The following is a 22,626-nucleotide window of genomic DNA, read 5'->3' as shown; positions in this document are numbered from 1 at the left end:
TTTCATTGGTACTTGTGTGTAGCAACCTCACCTATTCAATGTTAGCAGCAGTTGATAAACAAGTTTGTAATAGTACCGGTATCCCATAAAACAAGCAGCCTGTCAAGAACCTCTGCACAGATGCTCGTTTCACCTTTTTCTTTGCACACGCGCTTTCCCCGGGCTCGAGAACAAACGCTGCAGAAGGCTCTCCCAGCCTTCCACATGTATGCGCCAAACCGCTGCGCTGCCATTGAGGGGTGAAAGGAAAGATGTAGGATTGAGACTAGAGAGATAAGATTGGAGGTTGTTATAATCGTTACTTGGATTGGCATCAATTCTCCTAGGCTGCTGTGCCCCCTGTCGGCTAGAGCAGGAATTTCAAGTTGGTCTGGGTGCCAGTGATAGCTTGTCTACTCTTCATGAAGGACACCTTGGGATCAACAAACTGCAATTGTAGATTCCATGTTCTTGATTATAATTGAAAGAAAGCGAAGAGGCCTGTAGTTAAAAGGACGGGCGCCAGGGGAGGGGGGCACAATTGGGAGGGGGGGGGGGGGGGCGGTGCTCCCGTGTCGGGGAGCAGATGCATGGGCAAGCTATGAGTATCTCTGGCTGAGCAACATAAAAACTGCAAGGTTCTGGGAAACCAGCCAACACATTCAAACAGAGGAAGTGAGTGAAACAAAATGAACAAGAAAAAGAGCAATCAGAGCTTGCAAACCCTCACCAGGATGTATTTTCAGTGATTTTTAAGGCTTTTGTGTTAAAACAAGTATGGCGGCCGAACCACGTGACCGATGAAGTCATCATTATTTTTTTTTTTCTCCACCAATTTATGCCTACATGACACAAGAAATTTTATCTTGATAGGATGAAGTTTTGTACTTGTCGAATTATGATGTCATAATGGAGGCACCTATGACATCAGCATTAACATATTTTATTCCCCATGGAGAGTTCTTTACAATGCGCCATATCTCAATTTTTTCTATTCAGTGCTTTCCAAGATATAGAGGTGCAAAGTTTTTCGATTTTTCCAAGGTGGCGGCCGAACCACGTGACCTATGACGTCATAATTATCACAAAAAATTCTACAGGTGGAGTTGCACCTTTGGTGAAAATTTCCTGTCAATCCGACCAACGGTTGCATAGAAAATCATATTTATTCTGTGCGGACAAACAAACAGACAAATGAAAAATCGGTCAGAGACCGAGGACTTGCTGGAATGTACTTTTTTAGCGGCCATTTTGGACAAATATGGTGGCCGAACCACGTGACTGACGTCATCATTATTTGTTTTCTAAACTAATTTATTCCTTGATGCTCAAGAAATTTCATCTTGATCGGATGAAGTTTTGTACTTGTCGAATTATGACGCCATAATGGAGGCACCTATGACCATCATTAACATATTTTATTCCCCATGGAGAGTTATTTACAATGAGCCATGTCTCAATTTTTTCTATTCAGCACTTTCAGAGATAGAGGTGCAAATTTTTCCGTTTTTCCAAGATGGCGGCCGAACCACGTGACCGATTACATCATCATTAACATATTTTATTCCCCATGGAGAGTTCTTTACAATGAGCCATGTCTCAATTTTTTCTATTCAGCACTTTCAGAGATAGAGGTGCAAATTTTTCCGTTTTTCCAAGATGGCGGCCGAACCACGTGACCGATTACATCATCATTAACATATTTTATTCCCCATGGAGAGTTCTTTACAATGAGTCATGTCTCAATTTTTTCTATTCAGCTCTTTTGGAGATATAGAGGTGACAAGTTTTTCGGTTTTTCCAAGATGGCGGCCGAATCACGTGACCGATGACGTCATCAATTGGGCACGGTCTATTCCAGGGCAAGACAAATGTGTGTGTAAAGTTTGGCGATTCTACGTGCAACGGTGTAGACGTAGTGCTACAGACAGACAGACAGACAAACCAACCGATCAACATGCTTGCCGGAATATTTTCCGGCAAGTAACAAACGGACTCAAATGCAATACCCTCTCCTCTGGCGAGGGTAATGAATGAATGAAGTGAAAATAAGTGAGAGTGATTTCCTGACCAATTTTACCCAAAAGCTCAATTGCTCATTGCATGTGTAATTTGATAATCATGGAAATTTATTTATTTAAGGAGGATAACAAACAAATTGTGAAAATGGGCAATGCGAAAGGAAAGAATTTTGATACTTTTCAATTCTGCCTTTGGAAATTGTAGAAAAATGACAAAAGTCTTAGAAACCAGTAATTATTGGTAAAGTGTCCCAAAAGTGCTTTGCACCAGAAACCCGTAATTGTATAACTTGTGTGTGACGCTTCTTAGAAGAATTACCAGGCTGTGAAAGTGGGTTTGTGAGTGGAAGCACGGCTCGCATACACACATATCCACCTTTTACGACACAAGTGATTTTGACCACCTTTTTGGTGGATTGGCTTGTGTCCCCCTTTCCCGCACACCCTCCTCCATTTCCCACACACCCTCCTCCATTTCCCGCACACCCTCCTCCATTTCCTGCACACCCTCCTCCATTTCCCACACACCCTCCTCCATTTCCCACACACCCTCCTCCATTTCCCGCACACCCTCCTCCATTTCCCACACACCCTCCTCCATTTCCCACACACCCTCCTCCATTTCCCACACACCCTCCTCCATTTCCCCAGGTATTCTTGCAAGGGCCAACGCTGAGGATGAAGCTGATATCGTGAAACACGACTTTCAGATGATCAGGTAATTTTCCTCTATTTATCACAAGAACTTCACATCAGCATTTGTTGGGCTTTGGTTGTACCCTGTTGATGGTTGTACTCTGAGTGTGCAAGAGAAGGAGGGGAGGGGGGAGAGAATTATTGTCCCGGGGGTTCAGCATGGGGGGAGGATCCCATTTTTCTCTGTTTAAATATGTATGGTATAGCGATGCTCCCGGTGGAGGGGATATTACAAGTTGTAACACTTCAATTCTGGCTTAAGTATCCCGTCCATGCAGAAAAGTTATTCACTAGTTAGGAATATTGATGAAGGAATTAAACATTCCTGGTGATTGCATTGGCTTTACAAAATAGCATTCGCTCTCATCTTGGAAATGATATATCCAAGCCTGTTTCATTTATTTATTTATTTTTACTGCAATGTGTGTGCTAACAAAGTCGTACACGTACTTTCAATGTTTTTTTTTTCTTTCTTTCTTTCTGTAATCTAAATTTTGGTTTAAAAAAGATACACTAGAATGCAGTGCAGTTATTCACAGTATGTTTTCAAAACTTTTCTGGGGGAACATTCCCCTGGACCCTTTTAGCATGCCCACCCCCTTTGGGGTCCACATGACGACAGCAGTTCATGTTGCATGATGAGCTAACTTTTCTTTACCCCATGTGCGAAGTGAAAAGCGATGTTGCGCAATTGGTCAAGAAAAACTCCTTGGGGGGGAGGGGGGGAAATTAAGTCGCTACAACCTCCATCATGTGACCCTTAATTCTTCCTGTCAAGTTTGGTTGAGATTGCATAAGTAACGACCGAATGTATCGTGGTCAGACAGCCAGACACCAAATTGTGTATTTTGGTACCGTTGTTGATTTATGAATATTTGAAGTGTAAGATTGTTGTTTGTACCATGGAATGAATGGTTCCTGTAGAACCTGTGATGCATTTACTGTGTGCAGAGTCGTGGTTTGCAACCTGTACCAGTTCCAGGATACCGTCTCGTCTGAAAACGTCACGTTAGCTGAGGCTGTGGAGCAGATTGATATTGGTGCGCAAGTGGGGGTGGATCAATGAATGACATGCTGATTGAGACCTAATGGGACTAGTTGTGGTCGAGGTCGAGACGGGGCAGCATTTTAATTGTGGTGGTTTCATTGCAGCAATTTAAGTTTCTTTCAAGCAAATTCGGCTATTTAAAGTTTTATTTTATTTTTCCATTTTGTGTGTTGTTGCTTCTGGGTTAAAGATGATTTGTTCATTCATCATAAAGGCTGCTTGAATGAAACCCCAACCATTAGCACACTGATGTGTGTGTCTTCATTTGGAATGTTAATGATTACACTTGTGTGAATAACACAGGACGGGCCTCGCTTGAGCATACATGACCGGTGATATTTGCACACAGGTGGTGTGACGTTGCTTCGAGCTGCAGCGAAAAACCACAAGCGTGTGACTGTGGTGTGTGACCCTGCGGATTACAAGTGGATTGCAGATGAAATGGAGGCCTCACCCCAAAAGGACACCTTGCTGAGCACCCGCCAGTCTTTAGCGCTGAAGGTTTTCTTTGTACCTTTTTAATGGGGATGGGGTGGGAAGGAGGCAGATTTGAGTATTCTATAGGATTCCTCCACACTAGGATTATAATCTGTAGGTTCTAACACTTCTCCTTGTCTTCCTTTTGTAAGGGGTGAGGTGAGGTCCCAGCGGTACTAAGCTGCTGCCCTGCCTCGACCACAATACTCCACTTCCCCCTGTCCTCAGCCATCTCTCTCCACTCTAACCACCTCCACCTTATTGATATCTCCCCATCTCGACCTCAGTCTACCTCTTTTCCTCCTACCTTGCTCCCTCAACCTATCCGCTCTCTTTGCCATTTTCTCTTCCCCCATCCACACCGAGTGACCAACCGGCTTTTTACCAATCTCCCCATCAAGCTCATCTGCAGTTCATCCAGTCTCCTCGTTCAGTTCATCCATCTTCCTTATATCCACCCTCTTCACTCCCATAATCCTCCTCACCCAATTGTTTTCAAAAAACATGCAGCCTCTGTTGTTGTCTCTCTGTCAGTGCCACCGTTTCCAGAGCATAGGTAGGTTGGCATCACACAAGTAACCGAAACTTTCCCTTTCAATTTTCTTGATGTATTTATCTCTGCCACCAAAGGTGGATGGAGGTTATGTTTTCACCCCTGTAGTTTGTCTGTCTGTGAACAGGATATCTCAAAGTTGTGGACAGATTTGAACTAAATTTGGTGGACAGGTTGTGTGTGTGACGAGGAATAATTGATTAGATTTTGGTGAAGACCTGACGATGGATTTGGATATGAGAATTATTTAATTTTTTAAGTGATTCTTCACCATTGGGAGGGAGATCGGGCCAAAAACGATGCGGAGCAGGATATCAAAAATTTATGGATAGATTTGGACGAAACTCTAGATGAGTTTGGTAGGCGACAAGAACGAGCCAATTCGATTTTGGTTCAGGTCTGGACCCAGATCCAGCCTGTCAGTGGGATAACAAAAAAGTAAACTGTTCAGCCTGGTGGAGGTATGCGCTTGGTTGAGTGCCGCTCTAGTTCAGACTGCTTTTGCTTCCCAAAACAATGTTCACTGCAGTGTTGTTTTATGGGCAATGATAAGGTACCCAGATTGTGCAGTTCATGGAGAGACCTCCTTCAGGTCATGACCTTTGTTCCCTCATACATGCACTATATGCCCAAAAGTATGTGGACACCCCTTCTAATTAGTGGATTTAGCTATTTCAACCACACCCATTGCTGACAGGTATATATAATGAAGCACACAGCCATGCAATCTCCATAGACAAACATTGGCAGTAGAATGGGCCGAACTGAAGAGCTCAGTGACTTTCAACGTGGCACCGTCAAAGGATGCCACCTTTCCAACAATTCAGTTCGTCAAATTTCTGCCCTTCTAGAGCTGCCCCGGTCAATTAAGTGCTGTTATTGTGAAGTGGAAACGTTTCGGAGCAACAACAGCTCAGCCGTGAAGTGGTAGGCCACACAAGCTCGCATAACGGGACCGCCGAGTGCCGCCAACTGACTTGGACCTCGCTCCCAGCAACTTTCACATCTGTACACACCTCGTTGATGCCTAGCACTCTTTTCTGCTTCATCCTCTTTACTGCTGTCCTCACCTCCTCCTCCGTGATCTCCACTAAATCCACTTTCCCCTCTACATCAAACGGAAGCAGCAGCTCGTTGTTGCTTCCTCCCCGGTTCAACAGCTCCTTAAAATATCATTCCCATACCTTCAATACTGCCCCCTCTTTGTCACTGGCCTCCCGCTTCCATCCTTAACCATCGTCCTCCCTTTCCCCCTTCACGTCCTCACTATCATCATCCCTGTCATGAGGCAATTTATAAATCCTTATCTTACCACCATCCTCTTCCAACTTGTTGTACACCTCTGCCACATAATTCCTCGCCTTATCCACAGCTCTCCTTGCTTCTTTCACATTTTGTCCATGCAAGTGCATCAGCCCTGCATCTGGTCTTGCCTCCTCTATCCTTGATGTTTCTCTATCCTCTTCCAATCTTTTCCCCAATTGCCTTCGCTACTTCCTACACCCACCATACCTGATTTCTGCCCCAAATCGATGATGTACTCTTTCTTGATGTCCTTCCACACAAAACTTCTGCAGTTCCCGTCAACATATCTCCGTACACTTCGCTCTCATGAGATTATCATCTTGAGGTTTTTCATTCTCTCTCCTCTTTTCTAGTCCTCGTTCCAGCTTGTTCATTTTCCAGATTATTTATTTGCTTTAATTGTGATTTTTATTTATATATATTTTTTGTTAGAAATGTTTCCAGAAGCTTCTTTTATGCATGTTATTTCCAGTTGCTCTTAACTTGCTTGTTTGCCTGTTATTTTACAAAGCGCATGCTAACAACCTCCAGTGACATGTTTTCTGCTTAAAAATAATTATCTGAATGAAATTTATGACTGCAAAGAATGCAGAAAGAAAGGATTTGTGTTTCCGCCTCAGCCATTGTGGGTGTTTCTCTTTCAGATCTTTACACACACTGCCCAGTATGATGACGCCATTGCGGACTACTTTCGCAAAGAGTACGGCCGTGGCACGAGCCAGCTGCCGCTCCGTTATGGCATGAACCCACACCAGTGCCCTGCACAGCTCTACTGCCTGCAGCCAAAGCTGCCTCTGTGTGGTATGTGTGGTGCACACTTGACAATATATCCTTCTATTTGTATTCCTGTTACTGAACCCTTGATATATCGAGGAAAACCTGCCCATGAATCTGCTGCAGTGCTGAATGGATCTCCTGGTTTCATAAACCTTTGCGATGCCCTAAATGCCTGGCAACTGGTGTCAGAAATGAAGGCAGCTCTTGCTCTTCCTGCTGCTGCTTCATTCAAACATGTCAGCCCTGCAGGTATTTTGCTGGACAATGAGAGAGAAGCATTGCCCGCAGTAAGCCACGTTTACCCATTTTCTTTTATTTTCATCTGCCCTTCCCCTATTTGAAACACTATCTGTGACTCTTTTGATTAAACTATAATGCACTTCTCTTTGCCAGTTGTACATTTTGTCCTGATTATGATGATGCAATCGTGAGTGACTGTATTGCACTCAGGAGCGGCGGTGGCGGTACCGCTGAGTGACGATGAGGCCCGTGCCTGCATGGTGCACGATTTGGGAGAGCTCTCAGATTTGGCCACGGCTTATGCACGTGCTCGAGGTATGGGCTTCATTCGTTGTTGTGGGTCTTCAAGGTACAGAACCTGTGTTTTCTGTTATTCTCAAAGTTGTTTTTATTACTTGTGCATTGTTGGTGGTGTTGTTGTTGTTTTGTTGATACAGGGTACAAATACTTTCAGGGGATGCATATTGGCTTGTTTGGATGCATTTCAATCACTTTCTTACTTAGCACGTTTCATTCCAAAGTAAAACTCAGTGATTCACAAAGAAGGAAGAGGAAAGAGAAGAGATGTGAAAATTGGGAAAAATAAATGATTTTTAAAAAATGGGATTTTATCATTAATTTATAAACCTGATAGTTCAGTTGAGTGAGCTGTTGAAGACAGAGTGTGCCACGGTTGAGGAGAAAATCTGAATACCGGATCACGTTCATCCTCGAGGAACTAGCAGGAGATTTCTGTCGTTAGAGTGCAGCTTGCAGGTGTGTAAGTTGTGATTAGATGAAAGATTAGGGTTTTACCAATCAGTTTGGATTTAAAAGATCAGCGAAAATGTAAAATCTACATGTACAAAGGTCCAGTGAAGAGTTTTCACGGTTGCAGTGATTTGATCAAATTCCTGAGGTTGAATTATGAACCTGGCAGCCATATTCTGGACTAGCAGAAGTACCCGGCATTGCCGGGCGGTGGAGAGGAGGGGGAAGGGGAGGGGAACGGGGGGGGGGAGGGGAGGAGAGGGTGGGGAGGGGCGAAGAGGGGGGGAGGGGAGAAGAGGGGTGAGGGAGAGGGGGGGGATGGGAAGAGGGGGGGATGGGGAGGGTGAGGGGGAGGGGTGGAGGGTGAGGGGGGAAAAGGGGGTGGGGGAGGGGGAGGGGGAAAGGGGAGGGGGGGAGTGGGAGGGGGAGGGGGGAGTCAAGTCGGAAGTCATTGTCGTCAATTGAATGTCGCATTTATTTTTTATTCCCTGTCAAATGGCATTGGTCCCGCATTCAGAACCCGGAAGTCGGAAGTCATTGTCGTCAAATAAATGTAGCATGTATGTTTCACTGTCTGTCACATGCCGTTGGTCCCATGTCAATCGGATGAAGTTGAAAAATTAACGTTACGAAGTTTCTCTGGGAATTTCCGAATATTAAGTTCAAAAATTAACGTTCCGAAATACGCTGATGACGTCATAATTTAAAAACGCGAAGTTTTTTTAAATTTTAAGGTGTGCTGTAGTTGCTCTGAGACGTACTGATTCCGAATATGCCTTTGGTTTTGCTCTGCGATGAGTAGTTCTCGAGTTATAAGAGGACAAACAAACAAACAAACATACTTTACTGCTTTATATAAATAGATGTGCTATAAGGTCTCCAGAGAAGTGTCAAGTAAATCTGCCAACAGTGATTTGCAGTAATCCAAGCATGACGTTGTTGTGCAAACACGAACTACCATATTTTTCAGCGTAGAAGTTGATACTTCTTTTCCTGGAAGTTTGAGCCTCGACTTCTACTCAGAATCGACTTATTGATGTTTTGAGACACTGATTTGCACAAATGAAAGAAAATTGCAAAGTGTGATATTTTCTGACATAAATTGTACAATTGTTAATGTGAAACAAACTATAGTAAGTTTCCACTTAACGTCATGGATGCGTTCCTACAAAGTGCAATGTTGGATGGAGCATAACGACGTTGAGCAGATGAGATATTCCCATGGACGTAGTGCTATAATGGGAGATTCGTTCCCAGGGCACATTTTCGGACACCCGAATGTAACTTTAACCACGTATTAGAGACGAATATTAAATAAATCTATAAAGAACACAAATTAATTTTACAAACGGACAATTACATGGAGTTGCAGGGTTACTTGCTAAAATGTAGCACCGATATTACTTATCGGGGTGGGAGAGGTGCAGGTGTGGAGTGAAGGGGTTTCAGGGAGGGAGAGGCAGGCCTTCATATCTCAGGTGGGCTGGGAAGGTAAATGGGATGTCAGGCTGGAGCGAAACAGCGCTCCCCTCGCCCCGATTGGGCTTTTGGGTGAGTCACGTGGTGAATCTGGAATCGAGAAATCGCCAATCAAACAGCTACGGGATGAATCTGGATTGGAGGAAGTTGTCGCTGAGGTGCCGTGTGATGGTGCGATTAGAGTGCTGGAGAAATAGGAACATTTGTACGAAGACTAATCTTGCGTTTCGAAGGAAAGAGTACTTGAAAATTTTAACGTAAAATTTTTGTACACTGTACTGTGCACAAATCATTGTCTGGAGCGTTTGTCGATTGAGCCAGCAATTAAACGTTAACTTCTCACTGATGCATGCAATATTATCCCATCAATATGTGAATCGTATTCGGGACTGGCGTAAAGTGAAGGATACGTCGCAGACTACCAAAGATTCCAATCAAAGCTGCAAAGCTAGGTGGACGAACATTGAGGATAGGTTGGAGGGACCTATTTACATTCATAATTTATCCGATCCCACAAAGTAGTTCAAATAATATTACCCTGGAAGTTCCGTAGCTAGTGATGCATTGAGTGTCGGGGAGGAATTAACACCTCTATTGTTCTGACTGACAATTTTGCTTCGTCGTGTACTCCAAATCAACTTATCGATGAATGAAGGAAAGAAAAATAGGGAAATAAACCAATTCGATTTATACCCCACTTAGACTTGTAGGCCAAAATCTATGGTTCTTAGAATTTTCCTCTGATTTCGGCATGTATCCATGTGGACAATATTGTGCAGAGGGATGAAAACATACTCGCACATTTTGGCAATTTGTGTGGATTATACAAACACTTGGGTCCATTGTACTGCTTGAAGGTGGTTAAAAAGCTAATGGAACAGATAAAACACCGGGAGTTGTTTGCGATGTTTTTTTGCCACAACGGCACAGATGTAAACAAAAAAGAGCAATCGGAGATTGCAGACCATCGGCAGGATGTTTTCAGTGGTTTTTAAGGCTTTTGTGTTAAAAACAAATCTGGCGGCTGAACCACGTGACCGATGACGTCATTTTTTTTTTTTTTTCCACCAATTTATCCCAAGATGACGCTCAAGAAATTTCATCTTGATCGGATGAAGTTTTGTACTTTTCGAATTATTACATCATCATTAACATATTTCATTCCCCAGACTCCTGAGAGTTCTTTACAATGAGCCAATGAGCCATGTCTCAATTTTTTCTATGCAGCACTTTTAGAGATATAAAGGTGCAATTTTTTTGGGGTTTTTTCCAAGATGGCGCCCATACCACGTGACCTATGATGTCATAATTATCATTAAAAATGATACAGGCGGAGTTGCACCTATGGTGGAAATTTCCTGTCAATCGGACCAACGGTTGCCGAGAGTCATATTTATTCTGTGCGGACAAACGGACAAACGGACCCGAATGCAATACCCTCTCCTCCTGCGAGGGAGGTTAACTATAACGGCACTCGGTGGAGTGCGTACCTCCGGCAGGCTGAACAGTTTCCATTGTGTATCCCACTGGTAGGCCGTATCTGCATCCAGACCTTAACCAAAATCGAGTTGGCTTGTTCTTGGCATCTATCCAACTCGACAACAAAGTTTAGTCTGAATCCATCCCCAGCTTTTTGAGATATCCTGTACACACACACACACACACACACACACACACACACACACCCCCACACACCACACACCACACACCATACACCACACACCATACACCACACACCATACACCACACACCATACACCACACACCATACACCCCACACCATACACCACACACCATACACCACACACACACACACCCGGCCACCTTAGGTGCTGGAGGTAAGTGCAGAGCATTTTACATTTGGTATACACATATTCCATTAAAATCAATAATGCATGGGAAGGATAAAATGATTGCAAAAAGGTACACTGAACCCTCATTGGATGGAAGAAACAGATCGTTGATTGAGGTATGCTAATGTTCTGTTCATTCCATGCATTGTTCCACCTGTCTGCCGATGCTTAGCGACACAACTTCATGAGAAGACTATTCAACCCTGGCCCTCACTCTATCAGGATCTGATATGTGAAAAATGCTAATGATGGGAATAAAATGGAAACATTCAAGTGAACTGGGATCAGTAGGTGTGTGCGTGGAGCCGGTGGAGATCTGGTGTAATTAATGAGATTAAGTCACGTCTGGCATAGCCGCACAAAATGACTTACGAGACCTTTTGACCTTTCTCGCAACGAAGTTCAGGCCACCACTAAAGCCAACTCGTTTCTCAGTTCCCAAATCGTCTGGTGTGCATAAGGTCCATATGAATGTGTTAATGGACCATTGTACAGAGATGTTGCTGACGTATTGTTTTTTCTGTGGTGGAGCTGATGTCGTTTCTCTTGTAGGTGCTGATCGCATGTCCTCATTTGGTGACTTTGTTGCTCTTTCTGATAAGTGTGACGTTTCTGCAGCGAGGATAATTTCTCGAGAGGTATGACCTTGTTTTCAGGTTTCCTTGCTATGTGTGTTTTGGCAAACCTAAATCGGAACAACCCATTTCAGCAAAGTATATGATCGATGCATTAAAACTGAACCATTCCAATAGGTATAGATGTAATCTATCCTTATTGGTGTTTTAGGTACTAGGGCATGCCCGTACTATATATATATCTAAAATTATATACCCCCCCTCTATTTACATGAAATGGTTTGGTCCATTCGCAAAGCCAAAGCGAACGGCTTGCGAGTACGGTGACAATCCCCCCCCCTCTATTTACATGAAATGGTTTGGTCCATTCGCAAAGCCAAAGCGAACGGCTTGCGAGTACGGTGACAATCCCCCCCCTCTATTTACATGAAATGGTTTGGTCCAAAGCGAACGGCTTGCGGAGTTTGGTAAATAAATCGCCATAGCTCGGTAACTACTTCTCCGATTAATATGAAACCTTGAAAAGGCACATCCTCAGGTCCCCAGCAATATACCTGGCAAGTTTCAAGTATATCGGACCCGTGGTTGTCGAGAAACAGCGGTCACAGACACACAGACATACACACACACATACACACACACACACACAGATTACTGGAATTATAGATAGATGTGATGCTGGTACCTGTACTTCAGCTTGTAATGTAGATTATTAACATGTAGCAACATTTATCAATATTGCATTGTATCACAAGTATCCGTCCCATGTTGCGGGAAAAGCTTGACTTGGTGGTGTTGAGAATAAACCACAGAGGATGACAGTCAGGCAGTTGTCTGGGGATATTCAATATATCCTGTGGAGCTCGACTTCACCAAAGGTTGCGCTATTCAAACCAACTAACAGTGACGAAGTATACTCCATCATTTATCCTGGTGGCCGAAAGCCGCGAACCCCGCTAAAACCTGGCCGGTACAATCTTTTACCTCTTTGCCAAATTTGGTCCAAATCTATCCAGAGGTGTAGGAGTGTGTAGGCAACACACAGACAGACAGATCAATATTTGTAGTTATAGATAAAGCAATTCTCTCTGTTTATATGTCTAAAAATGACAGGAAAAAAAACCGGAATGGCCGATCTCCACTAAATTTTGTATACATGCTGTGGGTACCAAGGGTCAGGTCACGTGTACAAAATAATCCTCCCCTCCACCTCCTGATGAGAATGAAAACATTACTTACGATTTTCACCTGTACAATGAGGATAGTGCAAATGGTTTAACAATGAACCCCTGCTGGAGGGAGGGTGTATTGTCACCATATATTGCTCCCAGAGAGAATGAGTATTGTTGGTTAAATCAGTCAGGGTTTTCCACTTGGTTTCACTGGGGGAGGAGGGAGGCCACAGGGACATAACTAGTTTTCAATGCAAATAAAATTAATAGTTTTACTATTTTTTTTTATTGCAACTCAAGACAATAAAAAAGAATATTTGGAATCTTTGGACCTATTTAATCATCATTTTTAGAATAATTCTTCCAAACTATTGTAATTAACAAGGTATGTGGTATTCAATATTCACTTGTGTATGATAACAAAACCATCTGAAAATATACTTCCCAGCACTGGATGGATGTCCTGGAGAAATAAAAAAATTCTTCCCCCAAATACCACTTTCTTAGTTTTTAGTTACATTCTGGACAGCATCAACAAAATATATATTTTGACGTTGATCTTTCAAAATTTTCTGGAGAGGCTTGTCCCCAAACCCCCTTGTAAGGAGTCGTCTTACTCTGTACTTCCCTTTTCATATTTCTTTAAAATCCTGTTGTTTCACCCTTTGAAGACTAGACACGTGGGGTGTCGCTGAACTTAACTGCTGCACAAGCTGAACAGCCTCATGGAATGGCAGAATCGCGCTGGAGTGATGACTAGATGCTACATTGGGGAGTGGGGTGGGTGGGGGGGGGGGGGGGTGTGGGAGAAGGGAGTGGGGGTTATAAAGGGGAAGGGGAAGTGAAGCTATTACAAACTAATATCATTGTTCAAACAGGAAAACTGACTCCATTTAATGGCTGGTTAATATGATGTGTGCGTGTGTGTGTGTGTGTGCGTGTGTGTGTGTGTGTATCCTGTTGTGTGTATATATATATATATAGTTACGGTTTTGGAATAAAGGCTAATCCCCCTCGTAGGTAGATGCACCACAACATGAAGCCTCATGATAGTTCAGTTATTTCTTCGTGAATGTAAGTGTAGTCCTTTCCTGTGTTAGTTTTGCGTTGAGCAGGCCCGTGAGTAGCGCTCTTTTGGCGCTGAAATGCCACGTGGCAGGCCTGAACAAGTCTGGCCAGGCCGAAGGGAGGAGCTGCAGTGGGAGTGGCCGGTAAGCGACGAGCCGCCAATCGGGGCTCGAGGGGAGTGGCTAACCACGGCGATGAGAGGTGGGGCTTGGAACATTCGAGTAAGGCCGGGGTGGAACCATAAAACCCTGCTCCGAGCCCCCACCCGAGTTATTGAGAGTCGCGCAGCCCATGAGTTCAGTTCTCAGTTGAGAGTTCGGAGTTCGGAGTTCGGAGTTCGGAGTTCGGAGTTCGGAGTTCGGAGTTCGGAGTTCGGAGTTCGGAGTTCTCAGTCGGAGTTCGGGTCGAGGCATTGATTGAGTCAGAGAGAGAGAGAGAACGCGCAAGAGAACGAGTCAATCGCATTGCCGGTTATCGTGATTGTACACGAACTTGCCCCGTGCCACGTGCCCTGCGCTCTGCGCTGTATTAATCGCGCGTTCGAGAAGACGACCGTTCTGGGTTACAAACGCGCGATTTCCTCCTGCCTGCCTTCTCCTGCATATGTGCCGTGACCGCCAGAGGGCCACGCCGAGCGAGCTGTCCCGGAGCGGCCAACGGCAAAGCGCGTTTGGCACGCGAACTTCTTCTCTTCTTCTCCCCGTGTGCGTGAGTGGGCCCTGTGTCTGGGGATAAGTTAACCTTGGTTAAGTCCCTGCTCTGTGTCTCTGCGAATCATTGTACATTGTGTAAATAAATCGTGTTCTTCCTCTTCAATTTGATCGTTCCCGTCCCTTCCATCCATTGGCCTCGCATGGTACGAATAGAACCGCTCGAATCGGGTTCCATAAAAGTAACGGCACGAGTCACGTGATACGCATACCGCTCAGGCGTACTCGATTAAGCGTGGCTCTCGTGCGAGGTCCGGTCCCCGCTTTCGTGGCAGCGTGGGTTAAAGGTACGTGCGGCATCGACCCGATACCCTTTTTCACACTTGCTGCGGAAGTGGCGATTCGGCCTCGTGGACACGAAGACCCAGGGGGAAAAAAGGGGTTTAATCCCCCCCTTGTAACGTGGAATGGGCTTCGGGAGATCCGCAACAATATATATATATATGTATATATATATATAATGTATTTGTGTGTATATATTTTTTGTATGTGTGTGGTTGGTTATCTCCATAATTTGGGTTTTTGAAGGTGGGACAGAATCCTTCCAGGACTCAAGTTTCGATGAAGGATTGTGATTCATGGGTTAAGTTGTGAAGTTTTGTTGTCCTCAGAATTTTGTTCCAAGGGCTCTTTTCAGGATTGTCACTGAGCTCCGTACAGCCTCCAACTGTAGTTCATTTGTGGTAATGCTCCCAGGGATGGTTTTTAAAATCTCTAACGTTCTTCTTTATCATTCCTGTAGCCCCAATTATCACTGGTACAATTCCGGTGCTCTTCAGCTTCCAGGATCTTTTCACTTCATTCTTGAGGTGTTGGTATTTGGTCATTTTCTTGATTTCTGCTTTATTTAGGCCAAAATCGTGGAGTACTGATATCTCAATCAGCAATGCTGTATTTTACTTTGTGTTCCTGAGTACTATGTCCCCCCCCCCCCCCACCCCCCTGTCAATCAAGAGCCCTCCTGTCAATCAAGAGCCCTCCTGAGCATGGCTATTGCCTGCCTTGCACGATGTTTGTCGCCATGGTGGCGTACTGCCTGGCCGCTGCCTTAGTTTTTCTGGTCAGTTCTTATGGTCAGTCATTGTAAGGGGGGGGATTTAATTAGTGTGTTCACTAAGGGCCTATCTAATGTCTACAAGAGTGCATTGCTATAAGGGACACAGGTATGATCACCAGGTCTGACACACAGGGGAATTATCTTAGTCCCTAGAACTATTTAACACACGAACATCCTTGTATGATCATAGATATACACTTGATCCGACAAACCGGGCTAAACACAGAACTTATTACAGGTGAGGTTCCCTATCACGACAGACGAAGCATGATACCTATTCAGATCTACCTAAATCTATATATGTCTACCCCAAAATTCATAACAGTATGTTATCCAGTCTTCAATATCACCATGTACAATAGCCCATGTATTAGTGGTGCTGGAGATATGGTCCTTAAAAATTGCTGAATTGCCAAAAAGCAGCTTTTTGGACCCAAGGAGGAAACCAACACCCCACAGCGCCATGTTGTACGGATATTTCATGCAGAACTTTATACCCAGAGTCCACCATATAGTTGTCTTTACATATGCAAAATTTTAAGTTGCACCTCAAACATGAAACGAAAACAGATTTCCAGGTGCTATTTCCACCTGTTGCACATGGCCTACAGCTAAAAAAATAATAAAACGAGAAGATGTCATGCAGAGCACGACACTTGCAAAATCCACCCCCTCCCAAATAAAATGTTGCCATGGATACATCAAATTGGCCATTTCATCAAGATTAAAATTGACGATCTTGATCAAAGCTCGGGTCAATGGGATGTAAAGTGACGATTTTTCAGATTAAAAATGATGATTTTAGAAGTTTAACCTTGAGTTGGCCTTTGACCTTAAGAATAGTTTGTTACCCAATTCAGTGAGGCACTATGCAAATGCTGTTCAATTTTCAAGTCAATCGGATGAAAATTGGCAATTTTAGACATTTGACCTCCAGATGACCTTTGACCTCAAAATCAATAGGCTTCTCAATTGTGAGACCTCCACAACTTGGTGAAGCTTCATGGCAATCGGTTTCGAATTGTGAACTGTAGGCCGGTGACAAACGAACAAACAGACAGAATAACAAACGCAAACGACCAATATACTTGAAAAATCTTTGATTTCATCTGATTGACTTGAAAATTGAACAGCATTTGCATAGTGCCTCACTGAAAATCTTTGATTTTTCAAGTAACAAGAAGACGTCATGGAGAGCACGATGCTTGCAAAATCCGCCCCCCCCCCGAAATGGTTTCCATTGATGCAACAAATTGGCCATTTCATCAAGATTAAAATTGACGATCTTGATCAAAGCTTGGGTCAATTGGATGAAAAGTGACGATTTTTCAGATGAAAAATGATGATTTTAGAAGCTTGACCTTGAGTTCACCTTTGACCTCAAAATAGTTGGTTTTCCAATTTAATGACGCACTACACAAATGCTATTCAATTTTCAAGTCAATCCGAGGAAAAATGGCGATTTTAGAAATTCGACCTCTAGATGACCTTTGACCTCAAAATCAATAGGCTTCTCAATTGTGACGACCTCGACAACTTGAAGTTTCGTGACGATCGGTTTAGAATTGGAACCTGTAGGTCGGTGACAAACAGACAAACAGACAAACAGAAAGAATAACAAACGCAACCGACGAATATACTTGAAAATTTTGGATTTTGTAAATAATAAATTTGCAAGAAATAGCCTTTCACAGCTGCCAGGTGCAGTGCGCCAAGTAGCGATGGTGGTGCAAACCCACCTTTGTGGTATCCGTTCTGAAGGGTTGCTGTGCTTCAGGTGTCTGACGGAATCATCGCTCCGTGCTACGAGAAAGAGGCTTTGGAACTCTTGTCGAAGAAGAAAAGCGGTGCTTACTGCATTTTGCAAGTACGTTTTGATCAGTGGTTTGATTGTGTTCGGTGGTCAGTTTAACATTGTTCTTGTCGTAGTGATGGGTGTGTGTGTGTGTGTGTGTAGGTCGATGAAACCTACAAACCTCCTCCCATGGAAACAAAGACCCTGTTCGGCCTGATGCTTCAGCAGAAGCGGAATGACGCTGTCATAGACAGCTCCACGTTTGTGAATGTTGTCACTTCACACAAGGTAAACGTACATGTTGATCGACTGTTGCGGTGACTCGTTCAGTTGCCGATGCTCTTGTGACGCTCACAGTCAATTTTTCACACTCGTAATCAATCTTGACACTGATTAATCAAGGTGTGTTTTATTAAAGAAAATCAGCAGGCATCTGTTTTGGAATGCTTTCCTGTAATTTCTGGAGAAATTCCATTGTGAGGTGACATTCAATGTGTCCAATAATTTGTCTTTTGATTTTGGTTGTTTTTTGTTTTGCTTCCTGTCCAAGTCTTGGGCGACCACAGGTTTCTCACTAATTTGTAATTTCTCTCTTGCAGCTGATGTAAAGCCACACTATGCCCATGATAACCCATGATTTCAAACTCGGCGAGGCTCACAATAATGGTGAAGCATCAACGGCTCAACTCGTGTCAAGAATCACGACGACCCTGAAGCTTTAAATAAACCAAACGGGTTTATTCCCGAACAACCGACAAGCAGGGAAAATACAATCAATTATAACTATATACAATGAGCTAGACAAGGGTGAAATAAATCCTATTAAAAACTAAGGTGCCTCTCCAGTCACATTCACAGACTGGGTGGGGTGGACAAAATTGGGCGACATATCTCTGGTGTGGGAGCGGGAAGATGGGCACGGAGCTGGGGTTGAGATGGGCAACGTGAGGTGACAGCTCGACGACAAAAAGGTGACGAGGATTCGGGCAGGACGATGACAGGCAATCGGGTAGGACGAAGACTGCGCAAGGGACCAAGGCAGGTGGGCAGGATGGCCTCCTCAAAACTCTACTCCTTCCAATTATCCTCACAACTCCTTCAGCTCTCTTCACAAAACGCTGTGAGGGCCACCATTTCCCTCACACACCTTGATTCTCCTCACTCTCTGAGAGCTCCTCTCACACACTTCCAGCCTGCCCCGGCTCCTCCCCCTTCTCGGCCTCTCAGACCCAGCTGGGACGGAGGGGAAAACCATAGTCCACCTTTCGCTCCGCGGTGCGACGGGGGACAATAAGGTAATCGGTGTGTTATTGTCCCCCGTCGCACCGCGGTGCGAAAGGTGGACTATGGTTTTCCCGTGCGTCCGTGCGTGCGTAAGCGAAGGACCGAATTCTAATTTGGTGTGTGGGTGCGACCCACGTCAAAATCCAAGATGGCCGCCGCCATGTATGTCTGATGCCATGTATGTCTGAAACCTTGTGAGAGGAATATCTTGCAAAATAAGCGAAGTACCAACTTCTAATCTGGTGTGTGGGTGTATCTACGCATAAGGGAGAACACTATTGAAAATTGAGTCGCCATGTCAAAATCCAAGATGGCCGCCGCCATGTATATCTGAACCTTGTGAGCGGAATATCTTGAAAAATAAGCGAAGTACCAACTTCTAATCTGGTGTGTGGGTGCAACCCACGTCAAAATCCAAGATGGCCGCCGCCATGTATGTCTGACGCCGTGTATGTCTGAAACCTTGTGAGAGGAATATCTTGCAAAATAAGCGAAGTACCAACTTCTAATCTGGTGTGTGCGTGTATCTAGGCATAAGGGAGAACACTATTGAAAATTGGGTCGCCACGTCAAAATCCAAGATGGCCGCCTTGCGTCTTCCACTTTGTCAACTCGCATCACTTCAACGACGGGGGACCGAGGCGTAACGCTTGTTTTCAATGATCCCCCATGCTTGTCTTGGGAAGAATTTTTTCCATATTTGCTCAGAATGCCTCTCGGAGCCTCCAAAAGCCTGAGGGTACACGAGTTACATTTGTTGAACGATTATTGCACAACAAAATGACATTACGTGCAAACTTGCACCCGGGTGTCCGACACATTCCTCGTGTCAAAAAGGCACTTGGAATGAATGCTGGAACCATTCCCTCAGCAATTCCATTAAATGTTCTCCATGTTCGTTTTGATTTTGGTGGAGAGTGTATATATTACACCCACTCGAAGAACATAGAATTTGGAATATTCCTTTCGTTTTTTACAAAGTGTCACATTTATAAAAACCAACATTAATTATTAGCTCAACTGGACTTTAGTCTGGCGAGCTTATGCAGAGCAGTGTCAGTGAGTGAGTGACTCTGCAAACACTTCAGTCATTATCTCTCCAACTACACACACAATTTTGGTGAAACTTGGCCACAAGCTTCATATCTGATGCCTAACGAAGGTGTATTAACCGCATCGAAATCTGCGCACATTAAGGAGGTCTATGGGGAAGGGTGGTTTGACCCCTCCAAAATAAGTATGTGCTCTCTTCTCCGAAACTACACACACTATTTCAATGAAACCTGATCACAACCTTCATCGCCCATGATTTAGCAAAGTTTGTTCACAGCGTTAAAAATATCAGGGTCTGTGGGAGTTTGTTTTGTTTGAATGACTTGCTCCTGATCCAGGTGAGCTTCAGGACCTGTGGTCCTATTTTTATGATTGTAGTAAACCTGTCGACCTCAATTTAACTGCTTTGGTGAATTTTCATTTTGTGTAAAATTCCGTATCTTTTTGTATTTTATACGAAACGTCACAAATGAATGGGGTTGATCATCAATAGTAAGTGTGCACACAAGTACTCCGAGGAAATGAAACCACACCTGTTAATGTGTAAATGCTCCAAGCCTTGACAGCACTAATCGTTATGGTTGTATAAACAGGTAGTCTATGATTTGATGTCGACTAAACATTGGTATTTTGTTCCTCCAGCTTTCACAAGAAGCAATTCGAGATTTGACGGTGGCCACGATTGCGGTGAAATACACGCAGTCAAACTCCGTGTGTTATGCTAAGAATGGACAGGTATGCCATTTGAACTACACAAGGAACCACACCCCCCTCTTCTCTCTCCCCTCCCCCCTCCCTCTCTCCCCACATTATGACAGACCAGATACAATCCAAATGGCATTTAAATTATCTCCCTCCACCCCCGTCCTCCCCAGTCTCCCTTCCCCACCTCCACTCCGCCTCTCCACATTGCACCAGACCAGATGCATTCTAAACGGCTACTAAAATGCTCCCCTCCCCCCCCCCCCCCTTTCCTTCTGCCCTCTCCTTATTATGCTTACTAGGGCATGCCCGTACTATATATATATCTAAAATTATATCCCCCCCCTCTATTTACATGAAATGGTTTGGTCCAAAGCGAACGGCTTGCGAGTACGGTGTTTTTTATCGGACCCGTGGAATTATAGATAGTAGTTTTAATTAGTTTTAAAACATAGTTTAACGGCAACATAGTTTTCCAACGTGAAATAAATGAATACGCTCTCAAATGTGCCGTCCGAGGCAGAGTCTGTTCGCCACGTTCGGCACACGTGATAGCTCGCTGCTCTCTGATTGGTTGAATCTTTTTTTGGACATAGCTCGGTAACTACTTGTCCGATTAATATGAAACCTTGAAAAGGCACATCCTCGGGTCCCCAGCAATATACCTGGCAAGTTTAAAGTATATCGGACCCGTGGTTGTCGAGAAACAGCGGTCACAGACATACAAACATACAAACATACAAACATACAAACATACACACAGAGATTACTGGAATTATAGATAGACTAGGGCATGCCCGTACGTGGGTGCAATGCCCGTACGTGGGTACGTGGGTGCGAGTACGGTGACAATCCCCCCCCCCCTCTATTTACATGAAATGGTTTGGTCCATGAAATGTTTTGGTCCATTCGCAACGCCAAAGCGAACGGCGAACGGCTTGCGAGTACAGTGACAATCCCCCCCCTCTATTTACATGAAATGGTTTGGTCCATTCGCAACGACCACAGAACCCCCCCCCCCCCTCTATTTACATGAAATGGTTTGGTCCATTCGCAACGCCAAAGCGAACGGCGAACGGCTAAATCGCCATAGCTCGGTAACTACTTGTCCGATTAATTTCAAACCTTGAAAAGGCACATCCTCGGGTCCCCAGCAATATACCTGGCAAGTTTAAAGTATATCGGACCCGTGGTTGTCGAGAAACAGCGGTCACAGACATACAAACATACAAACATACAAACATACAAACATACACACAGAGATTACTGGAATTATAGATAGATAAAGGTGAAAGATAATTCTTACATCGATCATTACATATTTAATATAGTGTCACCACAATCACCGTGTTTGAAGTTTTATTACTCGGAACCTTCTTGTCATTACCCATCAATAAAGAACTAACTCGGTAATCTGTTGTATTTTGTCACTTTCAATCTCACTAAAAGTAAATAAATTAAAAAAAACCCACTTCCCCCAACCGTATAATCACTGGTCGATTCACCTTTTATTTTTATTTTTTTCTTCTTTTTCTCCTTTTTTCCTTTTTATTTTTCCTTTTCTTCTTCTTTCTTTTTCCTTTCTTCTTCTTTCTTCTTCTTTTTCTTTTTTTCTTCTTTTTCTTTCTTCTTCTTTTTCTTTTCTTCTTCTTCATAAGTCCCATTTCTCCAGCAACAAACATTTCATATAACTAAAGAACACAGCAATGATCAATGAGTAAATCAAAAAGAAGAATGACAAATATTGTATTTCATCATCCACGTATTCAATTTATTACGTGCAAAGTTTTTCGAAGTATTGTTTAAATATATACAGTATTTGGAAGAGATATTATTATAAGAGAATTGTAGAGAATATTTATAATATTATTATAATACACAGAAGTATTATAAGAAAACCTGGTGTGTACCCCGGTTTAAAATAGGTGCACCGCATCCCTGCGTGTCGTAAAAGGCGACGAAAAGGGTTGGCGTCAGGAAGGGCATCCGGCCATAAAAACATTGCCTCAAAAAGAGAACCATGACAATTACGA

General features: G+C 43.8%; 1 protein-coding gene across 1 annotated transcript in view; it reads left to right on the top strand.

Moving 5' to 3' along the window:
• The window catches only part of ATIC (5-aminoimidazole-4-carboxamide ribonucleotide formyltransferase/IMP cyclohydrolase), a 51,442-nt gene that overhangs the window by 19,103 nt on the left and 9,713 nt on the right, over positions 1–22,626 (top strand). Inside the window, exons 4-13 of the mRNA XM_068124173.2 lie at positions 2,652–2,718; positions 3,648–3,736; positions 4,094–4,245; positions 6,724–6,880; positions 6,980–7,105; positions 7,307–7,411; positions 11,730–11,815; positions 17,537–17,626; positions 17,717–17,842; positions 20,534–20,626. Of these exons, the coding sequence (XP_067980274.1) occupies positions 2,652–2,718; positions 3,648–3,736; positions 4,094–4,245; positions 6,724–6,880; positions 6,980–7,105; positions 7,307–7,411; positions 11,730–11,815; positions 17,537–17,626; positions 17,717–17,842; positions 20,534–20,626 (1,091 nt within the window). The remainder of the gene's footprint in view (positions 1–2,651; positions 2,719–3,647; positions 3,737–4,093; positions 4,246–6,723; positions 6,881–6,979; positions 7,106–7,306; positions 7,412–11,729; positions 11,816–17,536; positions 17,627–17,716; positions 17,843–20,533; positions 20,627–22,626) is intronic.

The sequence above is a fragment of the Myxine glutinosa genome, chromosome 8 (genome assembly GCF_964187855.1).
Source record: "Myxine glutinosa chromosome 8, kmMyxGlut1.1, whole genome shotgun sequence".
Classification (NCBI taxonomy): domain Eukaryota; kingdom Metazoa; phylum Chordata; class Myxini; order Myxiniformes; family Myxinidae; genus Myxine; species Myxine glutinosa.
This window is presented reverse-complemented; position numbering and strand designations above follow the sequence as displayed.